This window comes from Oryzias melastigma, linkage group LG12 (assembly GCF_002922805.2).
Source record: "Oryzias melastigma strain HK-1 linkage group LG12, ASM292280v2, whole genome shotgun sequence".
NCBI lineage: Eukaryota > Metazoa > Chordata > Actinopteri > Beloniformes > Adrianichthyidae > Oryzias > Oryzias melastigma.
The window spans coordinates 23,366,724-23,381,053 of NC_050523.1; the positions used below are offsets into that span (position 1 = coordinate 23,366,724).

The following is a 14,330-nucleotide window of genomic DNA, read 5'->3' on the forward strand; positions in this document are numbered from 1 at the left end:
ATTTTCTTGTGAAAATCCTGATGCGGCCCGGCCTCACCTAGATTCTGTCTCCAGCGGCCCCCGGCTGATTTGAGCTTGAGACCCCTGTATTAAAGAGTCTATTTTTTTACCCAAATGTCATATATTTTGTTTAGTTGTTTCAACAAGCAGTTTATTGGAGAAGGTACAGAGTCTGAAGTCAAAATCAAAACAGTTCTGACAATGAAATGATTATTTTAAATTTCATTTTAATTACTTTTATTTTAATAAGGCATTACATGGGCCAACCCAAAACCTCCCTGGACATATCACTAATTTCTGGCAATTTTTTGGTCAAACCCTTGGTTGTCCAGGGCCAATTGGCTTCTATAATTTATCTGTAAAAACTATTGCTTTGTGGCAATGCTTGATATCAATCTTTTTAGAACAACATCAACGTCTCTTTCTATAAATTTGATGTCTATATTTTAAAGCATTACACAACAACTCCACAGTGAACCTGAAAAAGTTAAAAAAAAAAAACCTCAAATCCGAGGTTTACATTTTGCCATTTTTTACAACAAAAATTGCACACAAAAAAAATCTGGATTAAATAGGTTTTATGTTTTATAGCAAGAGTCCAAACATGTAAGGCGGTGGTGTGAAACTCAATTACACAGGCTTCCAAAATCCAAAAACACACCTTAGGTCACGGGTCAAACAGGATTAACATTTATTGAACACACTAAAACTGCATTTTTAAAACTTTAAAACTGTAACTTTTAAACATAAGTATGAATAAAATTAGGCAATTCAAAGGGGTGTCACAACTCTTGCTATCTTTAATTTAAGCCAAAAGGGTCAAATCTAAAAACTTGTACTTTGAAACCTTTAAATTAAATCTCGAATGAAAGCTATTCTAATGGGTGGTTGATGTTAGTCCTGCGTCATTGTAAACACCACATGTGATTGTCAAACGCACTGGGGAGTTCAGAATCTTTGCGTTTGTCTGGATCTCTTGGACTGTGACTGAAGCTTTGCTCCACCCCTCCCCTCTGTGGCAGTTCTCTCTGCTGTCGGAGGTGCGAGGGCTGGTCACCCCGCAGGACGTGGAGCGCTTCGACGGGCTGGTGCTGCGGCGGGAAATCCAGGCGTTGAAGGCGCGTCAGGGAGCAGCCGGAGCCTCGGCCGTGCAGCCGGACTCGCTGTCCATGGTGTCGTATCCAGACACGCTGACCTCCTCCTCGGCCAGCTTCATGACCAACACCACCCTCAGTTCTGCACGGGTACGCTGCCTCTCTGATGCTTTCTTTGAGACCACAGTACCTCAAACGGGAGTCCTTAAAGGTATTTTAATGAACAGTCTGCTTAGATTCATTCCTGGAGTGATAATTGGATGTGAAGCCTCTGCTCATCGCTCTTCTGCCAGCGCTTAGTGGGACACGGACCCACAGGCTGAGGCAGGATTTACTTTCATGATCCGGTCCTTGTGCAGACGTCGGCTGACTCATTTCTCTGCCCACCTGTAGGGGCGATAAGTCTTTTCCAGCTCATCTAAAGCAGGTTTTGTTTTTCACTCCCCTCCGCAGGAGAGGCTGCTGTGGCTCATAGATATGATGGAGGTAGGACTTCCTCCTAAATGGGAGATCTTTGTCTGTCAGAAAGACAACAGAGAAAGAAAGAATATGTGTTTTCTCTGGCGTGGGTTTGTGTGCGGTGCCTTTGATTCCGGCGTGTCTTTCCTTACCTCAACTCTACAGGAACCGGAATGCTTCAGACGAGTTTCTTTAGGCTCCTGTTCCTGTCTTCCTTTGACTTATTACTACAGAAATGTCACAGACTTCCTGTCTCACTGCATGTCTCACTTACCCAGTGTGGTTCACTTCTGCTCTTTGACTCGTCCAGTAGTCCCTTTGCATTCACACTGTCATGAACTTCACCACAGTCACTTGCAAACAAGTCAGCCTACCAAGCAAAGCAGACTAGCTGAGGAAACAAACTCTGATGTGGACTAAAATGCAGTTTCCACAGAATTGATTTCCTCTCAGAAAACAGTCAAACATGGATGAGGTCGCTGGAACATCACACTATGGATTTATCGGGGACTTGTTAGTGACTTGTGACTTGTTAGTATTCAGTCAAGCCATAATTTGATTCGATTCACAGTTTTAAAGTCATGATTTAGATTTTTCCATTTTGAATTTTTTTTTATTTTCAACCAAATGAATTAAAGGTATTTTAAGGTCAAATATGTTTTGTCCTCACATCCAACTGTCTGTTTTCCTACTAACAGGAAGGATTCAATACAAATAAACTTTCATACATAACACTGAAATAATGATTACAAATCCTTTCATACTCTGCTCTTGTTGTGCTCCATGTGCGTTTGCAAAGACTTTTCAATGAAAGTGGTTGCTTGAATGCGCAGTCGGTGTGTGTGCAGCTACAGAAGGGAAACAGTCACCAAACTGCATCATCACCCATGACTGTTGTCACGGTAGGAAAATTGCAGAATGAGGAACAAATCTCGGCTTTGCTTGAATTTGTCTTAATAGTGGCAATCGCAACATCGCAAAATCCTGGAGGGACTGAAACTTTTAAATCCGAAGGAGCACGTAACAGCGCACAATCGCTCCGCCACGCGCACATAGACACACACACACTCACAGCAAGCCTGCATGGAAAAATGTCATCTGCTCTGCATTTCTAAATTTAGGCACAGGTCGAGACAAACTAATTTTTTTATTTTCTCCACCGATTAATATGTTGATAAGTTTGAATTGTTTTTTTACTGATTCACAAAGAACCGCTACATCCTAACTTGTTATTGACTTGTTTTCGCCCAAAAAAGCGCACATAAAACCCTCTTTAAAATAAAAAGAAAAACATGACTAATGTTGAAGTGATTTTGAGAGGCGCTCTTTCAAAATGTTTGGTTGGGTGTTACTGTTACTACGATAGTCTGGCTAATGTGTAGTGGTGTTGGACTGGGTTTTTTGGCGTATTGTCAGGTTTTGCTTCAGCAACCCAAAATAAGACTAACTCAGAAGTTCAAGAAACCCAATTTATTAACTCTGACTTGAGGAGTGAAGTCCTCTGTAGAGCTAAAGGAAGGAGTGGCTCCAGACACTGAAGGCCTCAGGATCACAAACTCTTGTTTCCAAAGTCCATATAATAATAAAAAGAGGTCTCTGGGAAAAGTTCAGAAAAGTCAAAAGTGCAGGGACTTATGAGGTTTGGGGTAGAGACAGGAGCTGCAGCATGAAGCCCAGTGCAGAGCCTGGAACACAGGCTGAGCAGGTCAGCTGGAAGCTGTGCTGAGTGGCAAACAGAACAGGGAGACTAGCTGGAAACATAAACAGAGCAAGGGAGTAGTCTGAATGCTTACAGTGCAACACTCCGTCAAAGGCAGATATTTACAGGAGCAGGCACAGGTGGGGGGAATCGGATGATCAGCAGCTGCAGCGAATACTTCTACTGTGCTTTTCTACCTTCCTAGAAGGCCCAAAGCACTTTTACAGTCATAGACTCATTCACACATTCATTGGTGGTGGCGCTGCTGCTGAACATGGGGAGGGGCCTCTGGTCACACTCAAGACGGGGTCAGAATCAATCTGTAGCCGGAAGCAGAAATTGTAACTTTAGTCGGTTCCATAAGCAGAAATTTCCTAAACTTTAGAATACCCTATCAAAATTAAAACCTTTTCAGAACTATCAGCTTTTACGCCTTTGAATGAGAATAAACTGGAACTGTTTTTTTCTCAGTGAATCAGCTGATCAGAGCCGCGAAAGGCTGTTTTTTTTATTTTGTCTCCTTGACAGAGTGTCACAGAGAAAAAAATACAAAAAGGTGTCGATAAAAGAGAGGAGAAAAAAAAAGGAAAGCTTAAAACTATATTTTTGTTACAGCAGGCTCCGGCAAGGGGCGGGGCTTCTGGCTATTAATTTTCGGGGTCATATTTGCTTTCCGTAGCCAGATTCTCTTGAACACTGGGGCCAACCTTCCACCAGAGGCAATGTGGGGTTCAGGGTCTTGCGCAAGACGGGAATCGAACGTGCAGTCTTCCGATCAAACGTCGTCCGCCCTCCCACTGTACCACAGCCGTTTTATGTGTTACTAACAAGGTTGGGAGTTAGTGTAGTTGCAGTAATGTTAGTTTGAGTGGTATCAGTCAGATTTTTTACACGCTACTAACAGAGTTGTATTTTACTGCGAACATGCTAATGTGGCTAGCATATAGCTGCCTTTGTTCTTCTGTTACATTTTAATAGTTGTGATGCACGATATTGACTTTTTACAACCGATGCCGATATCCGATATTTTCTGGGCTCTTGCAGCAGATACCGATAATCAACCAATATTTTTTTTAAAACTTGAGAAAAAATATTTGCAAGTACAAAGTAAGAGTGTATGGTTTTTATGTACGTCAACAAATTTGTAGAACTAGTTTTACCTGCACATAAATTGAAGAACAGGCAGTACAAAGATCAGCTTTTTCAGTCTGTTATACATCTGTGAATAGAGAAAGTGCATTTTAATGGTCAGAACAAATGTTAAGACTTTAACTTTAATAGCAATGTAACGAGAACATTATTTCAATACATACAATGCCCGATATAATAACGTGAAAAATAAATTCTTTCATCTCAAAGTGCAAAAATGACTGCTTTGTTTTAAACTGCAAAATACATGGTTGCTTATAGAGATTAATTTTTCAAAAACATAGTCTTGGAGTCTAACAGATTAGAATCGAGCACACCCCTCTACTAGAACGGCTTGAACGGGTTACTGCTGTTCCAGGCATTTCTGTTACGTTTGTCTTATATCTGAGACGTTGTAGTGTGTTACAAAGTTCCAGAAGTGAATAGTCTGACTGACTGGCTTTTCTCTGACTCATTTAATGCACCTCATAGTTTGGTGCATCTTATTTATGACCTAAGTTCCAACATTCATTGATAGTGCACCTTATAATCTGGTGCACTGTACTGGAGTTCATTTCTATGTTGATATTCATCACAGAAATGAAGCATGGAATAGAAAAGAAAAGATCATTATTGGTTAACTTCATTGTTAAATGCTACTTGAATATTCTAGCAGCATTTAAATGCATCACTTACGGATGAATCTTTTCTTTGTTCTAGACATGAAAAGAGTCTTAAATCAGATTTGTGCATAAATGTGGTTTTGTGCGTGTGTAACCAGCAATTTGTGCCTAGTTTCTAAAGATTTGTGTGTGTAATTAGTTTCAAGCTGTTATAATTTTAAGTTGTGCATTGTTTACATTATGTTTTTTAGAATTTCCCTACGCATTTAACTGTTTGTTCCCCATTCTAGGTATTTTTACAAAAGATATATTAATAAATACAATCTTTGTCTGTTTTATGAGGCTAACAATTGTTTTAATATTTCTATATTCAAAAATGTTAGCTGTAAATAAGGACTTTTTTGAAGAATCCTAAGGACTCAATAGCCTCCATATCCGTCTAGCTTCAACAGCAGGACTGACTGTTCTTATTTGTTAGTCCACGCCCTCAGTCTGTCACGGGATGAGCCCACAGGTCAGTTAGGATTGTCACCTTCACTCCTCATTTTGTGACACATCACTGTCTCCTCCTTCAAGCAACAACGATCAAACATTTGAAGTGGGCGTGGTTGAGTCAGAGAGTGGTGGTCCACGCTGGACATCAGACTGATGAACATGAAACATGTGGTTGAAAGCTCCAGCCGCCGCATCAGCATCACCACATCTGGACTTGAGCTTCTCCTGGAGGACATTATGAAGACCAGTCTTTAGTCTTGGAACCACTTTTGCTAAACGAATGACTCATTTTTTAAAAAGAAGCTGGCCTTAAAGTCCCTGCAGAAAGTTGGACTTCAGTTTGTTTGTCATCTCCTGCTCAGATCATCCTCCTGTTTTGTCAGTGTCACAATACCACCAATACTGAGTCCCAATCCCCAATACTTTTTTAAACATTTCAAAAAATTAAATAAATGCGATAAACTGATCCAGGTTGGTCCCTATTTTTGTTTTATTCACCTTTTTAGTTTTTAACATTTAATCAGAGCTCTTCTGTGAAGTAGATTGAACAATCAAGTTAAAATACAGCATCTACTAGGGATGCAACAATACGGTTTGCTCTCAGTTAGGTACGAACATTGATATGATATTCATGCTTTGATGTATATTGAGCAAGAAAAAATAACCCTGAAATCTTACTATTCCACAGTTGAAGACTTATTTTGAAAAGAGAAATATCATGACAAAAATTCTGATTTTTTTCACAGTTCTTGACTCTTATTGCAGAATCACATTTAAATAGAACTCTGGTAAACTTGTAAACATTACAACTTCTATGAACTGCAACAATTTAAGCAGTTCTCTTAAATTTGACAGCTGGATGTCAAACACAAACTAAACTGAAACAAATTAAAATATTCAGAACTGACTTAATCGTCCAAATGAAAACAGCAACACGGGTAAAGTGCAGGATCCCTTAGCTCTCTGTCCTTTATTCATGTACTTTTACATTTTTTTTGCCAAAAAAATATCTTGTTTGACTGCAGCTTCAACATTTTTGATCATACTTCCAATAAAAATGAAAAGCAAGAACTTAATTCCATTATCGTTGTTGGAGCATGAATATCCCTTTTACTGTCCTCGGCATGCTTACATTAAAAGTGGGGTCATCGGGACCCCACAAGTCAGCGTGCTGAACTGTTTATTTCAGTGATTTTTAATCATCACTGGTCTCTGTGGCAGAAATGAAATCCTGTCCACCTTTGTCATGGGAGTGATCAGACATCAATGTGAGGGTGGGGTCATCTGGACCCCACAAGAGAGCACGAGGGTTAATATGATGAGTTTTCATAAAAATCTCTGATCAATGTAACCATGCTTTTAATTTTTGTTATTTTTAAGATTATGGCTTTATTTAGTTTATTAATCTCCTTTTCCTGGAGCCTCTGCAGCGTCTCACTGCCGTCTTTCTGGCGGCAGCAGGAGAGCGCCGTTCTCATTAAAAAGAAACATCAGAAAGATCCTTTTTTTTAAATGCCTTTGTAGGTCAGTTTTTGTGTTAAGACAAAAAGCGAGAGACACATGTCAGTTTTAAACGTTAATTAAAAGAATTTTTGAGCTCTGAAGTTTGAATTAGTGAATATCTTGCTAACTTTAGCAAACAGTTTAACCTCCTGCACAAAATTCTGCTACATTTTACTGAAATAAAATGTCATAATTCCTTTTAGTCTGGCTTCTTTTTGATATCAAGCTTGAAATACACAGCCCTGATCAAATGAATTAAATAAATAAATATCCAATCCTGTTTGGGAACATCATCCGATTTTGATGAAACTATATACTATATCAGGGCACTCCTAATTTTTAAGCATGATTTGTTAATACACTACAGAATCGATAACTCTGAAAAGCATTAATGTTGGTGCTGCAGCACAGAGCAGATGCAGAGTCTAAACAAGGAAGTCCACTCCCAAAAAACTTTTCTTTGGATGTGTGAAAAATCAGTTTCATTTTAATCTTCATATTGTTTGAAAATTGATTTGTTGAGTGTTCCAGATTGATTTGCAGCAGAAAAAGCTTCTGTAAGACCATTGCTGATGCTTTTCCTCGCAGCATTATGCTAACGCTCTCCTCAACGCTTCAGAGAGGCAAACGTTTGTTTTACGGCCGTCTGCACGCCCCATGATGGATTCACTGACGACTGATGATAAGCAGCGTCTGGCTGCAGCTTAACCTCTTTCAGACCACATTATGCACCAAACACTCTGCCAAGAAACAGGCGGTGCAAATGAGTCCTTTAGATCCCGGGGAAAATGCATGTTTGTGTTTCTTTTAGAATTGATCATGAAAAAATATGAGTTTAAATAAAGTTGCTTTGAAATGAAACAGATTAAAAGTGGACCTGAACGACTAATAAATGTGAAAAAATAGGTGAAGAACAGCACGACTGCTGTCCTTCAAAGCACAAGATTTAACCTGGATCAACAAACAGCAGGAAAAGGATGCTGGGAAAAAAAATGATAAGGTTTCAGACAGAAGGGGGGCTTAACACAACAGCCACTCCTCAATCAGAAACTTTATCATTGCAATTCAATTTCACAGAGGATAGTAACCAATGCAACGACATGAAAAATGTCAGAACTGCCTAAAGATTTCAGCAAAGCCAAAGAAAATCTCAGAAAACTAAAGGGATTTGGCAAAAATGTTAAAGCTATTTGCGTAATGCTAAACTTGCTAAAGGAATGAAAGTTGCAGACGTTGCATTAGGTGCATTAAGAATTTCTTGAAAAATGGAAAACAAATCTGTAAAGTTTAAATATGTGTTAAGGTATGGACTCAGATTTAGCCCAAAACCTCAGTAGATGCCAAATTAGCCCCCAAAAAAGTGAGTATTTTGCTCAAATGTTAGCTTACCTCCTAAAAAGCCCCCAAATCCTTAGTAGAGGCTAAATTAGCCGCCTCAAAAAACTAGCATGTTGCTAAAAATACTAGCTTAACTTAAAATTAACCTTAAAATCCCCAGTAGATGTCAAGTTAGCCAAAAAGCTAGCACGTTGCTAAAATACTAGCTTAACTCAGAATTAGCCCAAAAGTCCTCAGCAGATATCATGTTAGCAGAAAAAGCTAGCATGTTGCTAAAATATTAGCTAAACTCAAAATTTGCCTTAAAAACATCAGTGATATTTATGTCCTTTAACATGCTGAATGTTTTGATTCCAAACTTGCATAGGTTTTTAAGTGCGCAAAAAATTTAGGAATTGCATAAAAAAAAAAAAAAATTCCATAAAATCCTAAAAGATTGCATAATATTTCTAAATGTGCGCAAAATATAACAATACCTTTCTTGAACATGCTCAGTGGTTTTAGTTGCATAATTTGCAGAAATTTGAAGAATTCTTTTTCATTTCAATGGGGCTAAAAAAATGGCATTAACTGTGTAAAATTGTAAAAGCCATAAAGTTTACAAAAACCTAAAATACAATCATGTCCTTAACGAGCTGAACATTTTTATACTAAGATTACAGAAATTTCTCAAAGTGTGATTGAGTTTTTGTATCTTTTTTCTACTAAGAAAAACTATTAAAGCTTGAGAGAAGTTTATCATTTTTCAGATACCTGCAGACTCTAACATCAGGTTCAGTCCAGGAAGACAGGAAGCAAAAGGGAAAAAAAACTTGGCACAATCTTTACCATTCTGCACAAAGGAAACACAACAGAGTGAAGACTCTCAACGCTGCACAGAAATTCCATTTACGGTGATATTGTCAGGAGGTGTTGGGCTGAAAGGGGGGGCTGTGGTGGGGCAGACTTCTTCCATGGACGCTTTGAGCTTCACAGTTGAGAGATAAGCAGATGGTTAGAAATATATGGGGTATCCCACAAAGTTGTCCTCAAAAGATCTGCATATTTTAGTCCAAATGGTGCTGGATGTTTAGTTTAATCAGCCACGAGAAGACGATTGACTGCAGCTCAAACTGAGCTTCAGAATGAAGAAGAAAGGTGATTGAAGTGACTTTGAGCATGGCATGATTGTTGGTGTCAGACGGGCTGGTCTGAGGATTTCAATATCGGGCATATCTGTTTAAGAAAGTGGGAAAATGTCAAGTTTTAGCAGATATTATTTGCTGATTTTTATTATTATTCATAATAAATTTACATTACAATCAGCTTATAAGAAAACTTTGATGACCGAGTATTCTAGTAGTCTTTAAACGCATCACTTACGGATGAATCACTGAGACGTGAAAAGAGTCTCACCACAGATTCTTGTGTAACTGAGGTTTTGTGTGTGTGTAACTAGAGATTCATGTTTAAATTGTTTCAAGCTGTTGTAATTTTAATTTGTGCATGTGTGCATTGTATTTTTTAAAGTTTTTGTACTTATGCACAAAATGTATTTTATGAGTTACAAATCAGGAATTACGTATGCTTAAATCCAAATTTACACACAAATCAGGAATTTGGCACAATAAATCGGGGTGATACTTATTTCTCTTCATAGTCACAACAAGGTTTTCAGAGGTGAACCTGCAGAAGGATCATTTAATTTCTTGAGAAATTAAATTAAGAGTCTTTTAGTTTTTGATTAATTTAGAAACTTTTTTTAATAATTTGAGTTGCAAAAAGAAGCGATGATGAGATTCTCCTGAGGAGCATTAAATGTAAACTGTGCCGTCTGTTTTCCGGGTGGCTAATGATGCTGGAAAGCTTTCTCCTCCCTCCAGCGCTTCAAAAGGCGTGTAACAAATACATGGGAGTATATTTGCTCGGATGGGGAGCAGCGATTGCACATCTAAGCTGAAGGCAAAGATAAGCTGCTGGCTGCAGATTTATCTGCCACAGTCCTTTCTCATTCAGATGCATTTTCATTTTCCTTCTGAGAGGCGGACGGGGGCTGTGAGTGTGGCATTCTGCGGGTGCCGTTTCCCACCTGCGAGTGTGCAGCAGATTACAGAGCTTTGGTGGATAAAATACAGAATTTTTTGACTGTCACAGTCCAGAAGCCCATCAAGGTGCAACATCCTCATTCAGAGAATCTTTTAATGATGAGTTTGTGCTAGAGCTGCCATGATTAGCCAATGAATAGATGACTAATCGACTATTAAACAGTCAACGACTAATTTAGTCGTTGTTTAGTCATTACTTTATATTATATGGAGTCAGAGTGTAGTAAAGTTGAGAGTTATAATGGAATTCCGTTAGCTTTATGGACTATTTTGGCATTTATTAGGGTTTTTAGGCTAATATTTCAGCAGCATGCTAGCTGTGTTGGCTAATTTAAGATCTTTTTAGGCTAATTCGGAGCTTACGCTAATATTTCAGCTACACGCTAGGTATTTTGGCTCATTTAGGCTTTTTTGATCTTTGGGCTATTTTGTAGTTCAGCTGCATGCTAGCTGTTTTGGCTAATATAGGCTTTTCTTGTTATTAGGCTAATTTAAAGTTTAAGCTCATATTTCAGCTGCATTCTAGCATTTTTGGCTAATTTAGGCTTTTTTTTTAGGGGGGGGGGGTAGGCTAATTTGGAGTTTAGCTAATATTTCAGCTGCATGCTAGCTGTGTTGGCTAATTTAAGATCTTTTTAGGCTAATTCAGAGCTTACGCTAATATTTCAGCTACACGCTAGGTATTTTGGCTCATTTAGGCTTTTTTGTTCTTAAGGCTATTTTGGAGTTTAGCCAATATGTCAACTGCATGCTAGCTGTTTCGGGTAACTTGGGTTTTTTACGTTTTTTTAGGCTAATTTGGAGCTTAAACTAGTATTTCAGCCACACGCTAGCTGTTTTGGCAAATTTGGAGTTTAGCTAATATATCAGCTGCATGCTAGCTGTTTTTGCTAACTTTTTTCAGTGTTTAAGGCAAATTTTGTATCTAGATAATATTTTAGCTGGCTATCAGCTTCAGCGTTTTCAGCTATCACCTTCAATTTTTTTAGCTATCAATTTCAGCATCTTCAGCTATCAGCACTAGCATCGTCAGCGGCCAAATTCAACTTACAGCATTCACACTAGCAGGTAATGCTATATCTAGTTTTTTTCGTTAGTTTAAAGTGAAGGGTGGTTAAGATGTTTGCTTTACATCTAGTTTGCACATGACCCAATTTGTCGACTAATCAGAAAAAATAATCAGTGTTTAGTGACTATTAAAGTAATCGTTTGTGGCAGCACTAGTTTGTGCTCTATCTGAACCATAGGAACACGCTGTGAGCTCTTGAGCATGTTTGTGTTGCTGATGTGCTCACGGATGCAGGGAAACATACATGTCAGGGGGGCCGAGCGGCGTGTCAGCACGTTGAGATTCGATCACTTCTCTGATAAATGGATTGGGCCGTAAGTGCTGCACATGCTGCAGAGAGGGGTAATTAAGCAGAAATGGATGGGGCTTCTGTTTTGGTTCAGTGGCAGAGTTAAATGAAGGGCGCTCGTTTTCCAGGCCTGCAGGACCTTCCAGAGAATCCTGCTTAGAACTGATGTTGTTTAATCGACTCCTCAGCATGCGGGTCCTGCCTGTGAAAGTCTGTCAGCATGTCTTTCTGTCCCCTCTGTGCTGCAGAACCAAAGTGACGTAAATAGGCATTCCTCTTTTCTCCATTATTTAACCCTTTAACACCAGAGATCCAGTGTTTATGTTCTTTGATATACTAAAACTTTTCAATCGTTAACACAATAATTCCAGCAGATTGTAAAGGAGGAGGCTCACAGGCACACTCAGAGGCCCACACACTCACAGGTGCACACCCACACACTCACAGGAATGTACATTCCTATTATGTTATTAATTTAGTGTTTAAACGTCACCAGCGACGCCTCAGGTGTTAAGGGGTCAATAAGCCACAGGATGAAGATCTTCTGAGAGATGTCCTCCTCTCATTTCCAGCAAACCTCATGTGTTTCCCCTCTTCTACTGCTCCCCTCAGAACGACAGCGTGGCCGAGAGCAACGAGGAGGAGCCAGCGGAGAGCCTGAACATGCTGCTCACCGACATCTCTCTGGTAAGCTTGATGCACACAGGAAGGACACGGAGGACTCCTCAGTGGGGAGGAGGAGCAGAAGATCCCTCAGTTTAAGGTGGAAAAGAGGAACACAGGAGGTGGAGTGAGAGCTGATGACGAGGTTCACGCCCTATGAGGCTCAAAAGGGTCAGTTTAGGTAGGACTGAATCCGGCCGCTCTCATCCTGCATATGGTTTTCACCATGATTCTTTTCTGTCCTTCATCAGCAGCGTTTTCATGTCTGTGTTGTTCGAAGTGTTTTTATTTGTTCAAATGGATCTTCAAGAACGGTGGGGATTCATAAAATCCATGCATGGATTTTCCTTTTCCTCTTTAATGTTATGTGTATCATATTTCATAGTTATGAGGTCCCTCACATCCACAGCTACACCCTCCAACTCCAACTCTGTAAAGAGTCCTGGAGGGAGATGTTCTGCCTTTTAGATATGCAGGTCTTCATTGATTGAGTTGAACTTGAAGACCAAATAAAGGCTTTAAACACATCTATACAGACATATTTTCTGCAGAGTGGCAGGAGTTCATGAGAAAATCAGCTCTGAGTTGTGGGCGGTTCTGTTGATGTAGAGCAGGGGTCTGCAACCTGAGGCTCTGAAGCCACAGGAAGTCCTTTTCCCCTCCATTGTGGCTCTTTGGCTTTTAGGAAAAATGCAAACAATTTAGATAAATAATGTTTTTTTTTCTATTGATTCATTTACTTTAATTAATAACGTCTTGTTATTTATAATTATCTGCTATCAGAGCAGATTATTATTAAAATTACATCATATTATTGCATTTAGCTAAAAGAAAATCAATTGTTATCTACACCAAAGTTACTGTGTTTATGGTAAATAGTAATTGTGATCATCCAGCTAATTTTCTAAATAACAACTAAGGGTGTATATTGTCAAGATTCTGACGATACAGTATGTATCTATACGCATCTCACAATACGATACATATCACAATATATCCCAAGAACAGTTTCTAACAATTTTCTTTAAAGAGTATAACTCTATCTGAACATTAATTCACCTTTCATTTGAATAAAATGGTAAAAATGAACTGAGTTTAATGATCACAACGCTAAGCACTGCAACTGTATCACATATACAAGTTGCTTTTACCCACAATTCATAGTGCTTTTGTTTTGGTGAATTAAGAAATATCTGTTCTTAAAGGAAACAGTCAGTATAGTTGTTTTTCCTAAATAAAATATTGCCATTATAAGAACAAAAGCATTCACTGTAAAATTTAAAACATTGGATCCATTGACAAAAGTTCTGTAATTTGTTAGAAGTATTATTTTTATCAAATTAAAATTTTGAGTTGAGTAAACCATCTACCTAAACTTTTATTGTGATGAAAACAAATAAATTAAATGTAACAAATTGCAGAACTTTTGTTAATTTATTCAATGTTTCACTTTTTACAGTGTAGAATAAATGTGCTTTAACCGAGAAGGTTCTAAAGTGCTGTAAAGTGTAGGGATTGGAGGTTTTAGTGGAAAAACAAAAGTAAGACACTGAACTACATTTGATCATAAATAATTAATTAAGTATTGTCTTGACAACACTCTTTACACCACTAGTAACAAATAGGATTTGTTTCAACCTGCATTATTTTGTCTGCTCCTGATTCACAACTCAAATAAAGAAATGATATTTTAAGCTCAATTTTCATTATATTTGTTCTCTGAAAAAATGCCATAAAAATATGTAAAAAACACATTTCCATCAGTCTTTAAATCGGATGAATTTATGTTCAGTCTGTGTTTTCAGAAACATGCCAGCGACTTATTTCAGGTCCTACTTTGGGTAATATAGAATTATTTTTTTCATATTAATATTTTTTTTTCTAAA

The 14,330-nt window shown here is 38.4% G+C and overlaps 1 protein-coding gene across 1 annotated transcript in view; it reads left to right on the top strand.

The window, feature by feature from the left end:
* Positions 1 to 14,330, top strand: part of whrna (whirlin a) — a gene marked incomplete in the record, with an annotated part of 201,423 nt that overhangs the window by 175,896 nt on the left and 11,197 nt on the right. Inside the window, 2 exon segments of the mRNA XM_024299665.2 lie at positions 1,023 to 1,244; positions 12,394 to 12,468. Coding sequence (XP_024155433.1) covers positions 1,023 to 1,244; positions 12,394 to 12,468 — 297 coding nt within the window.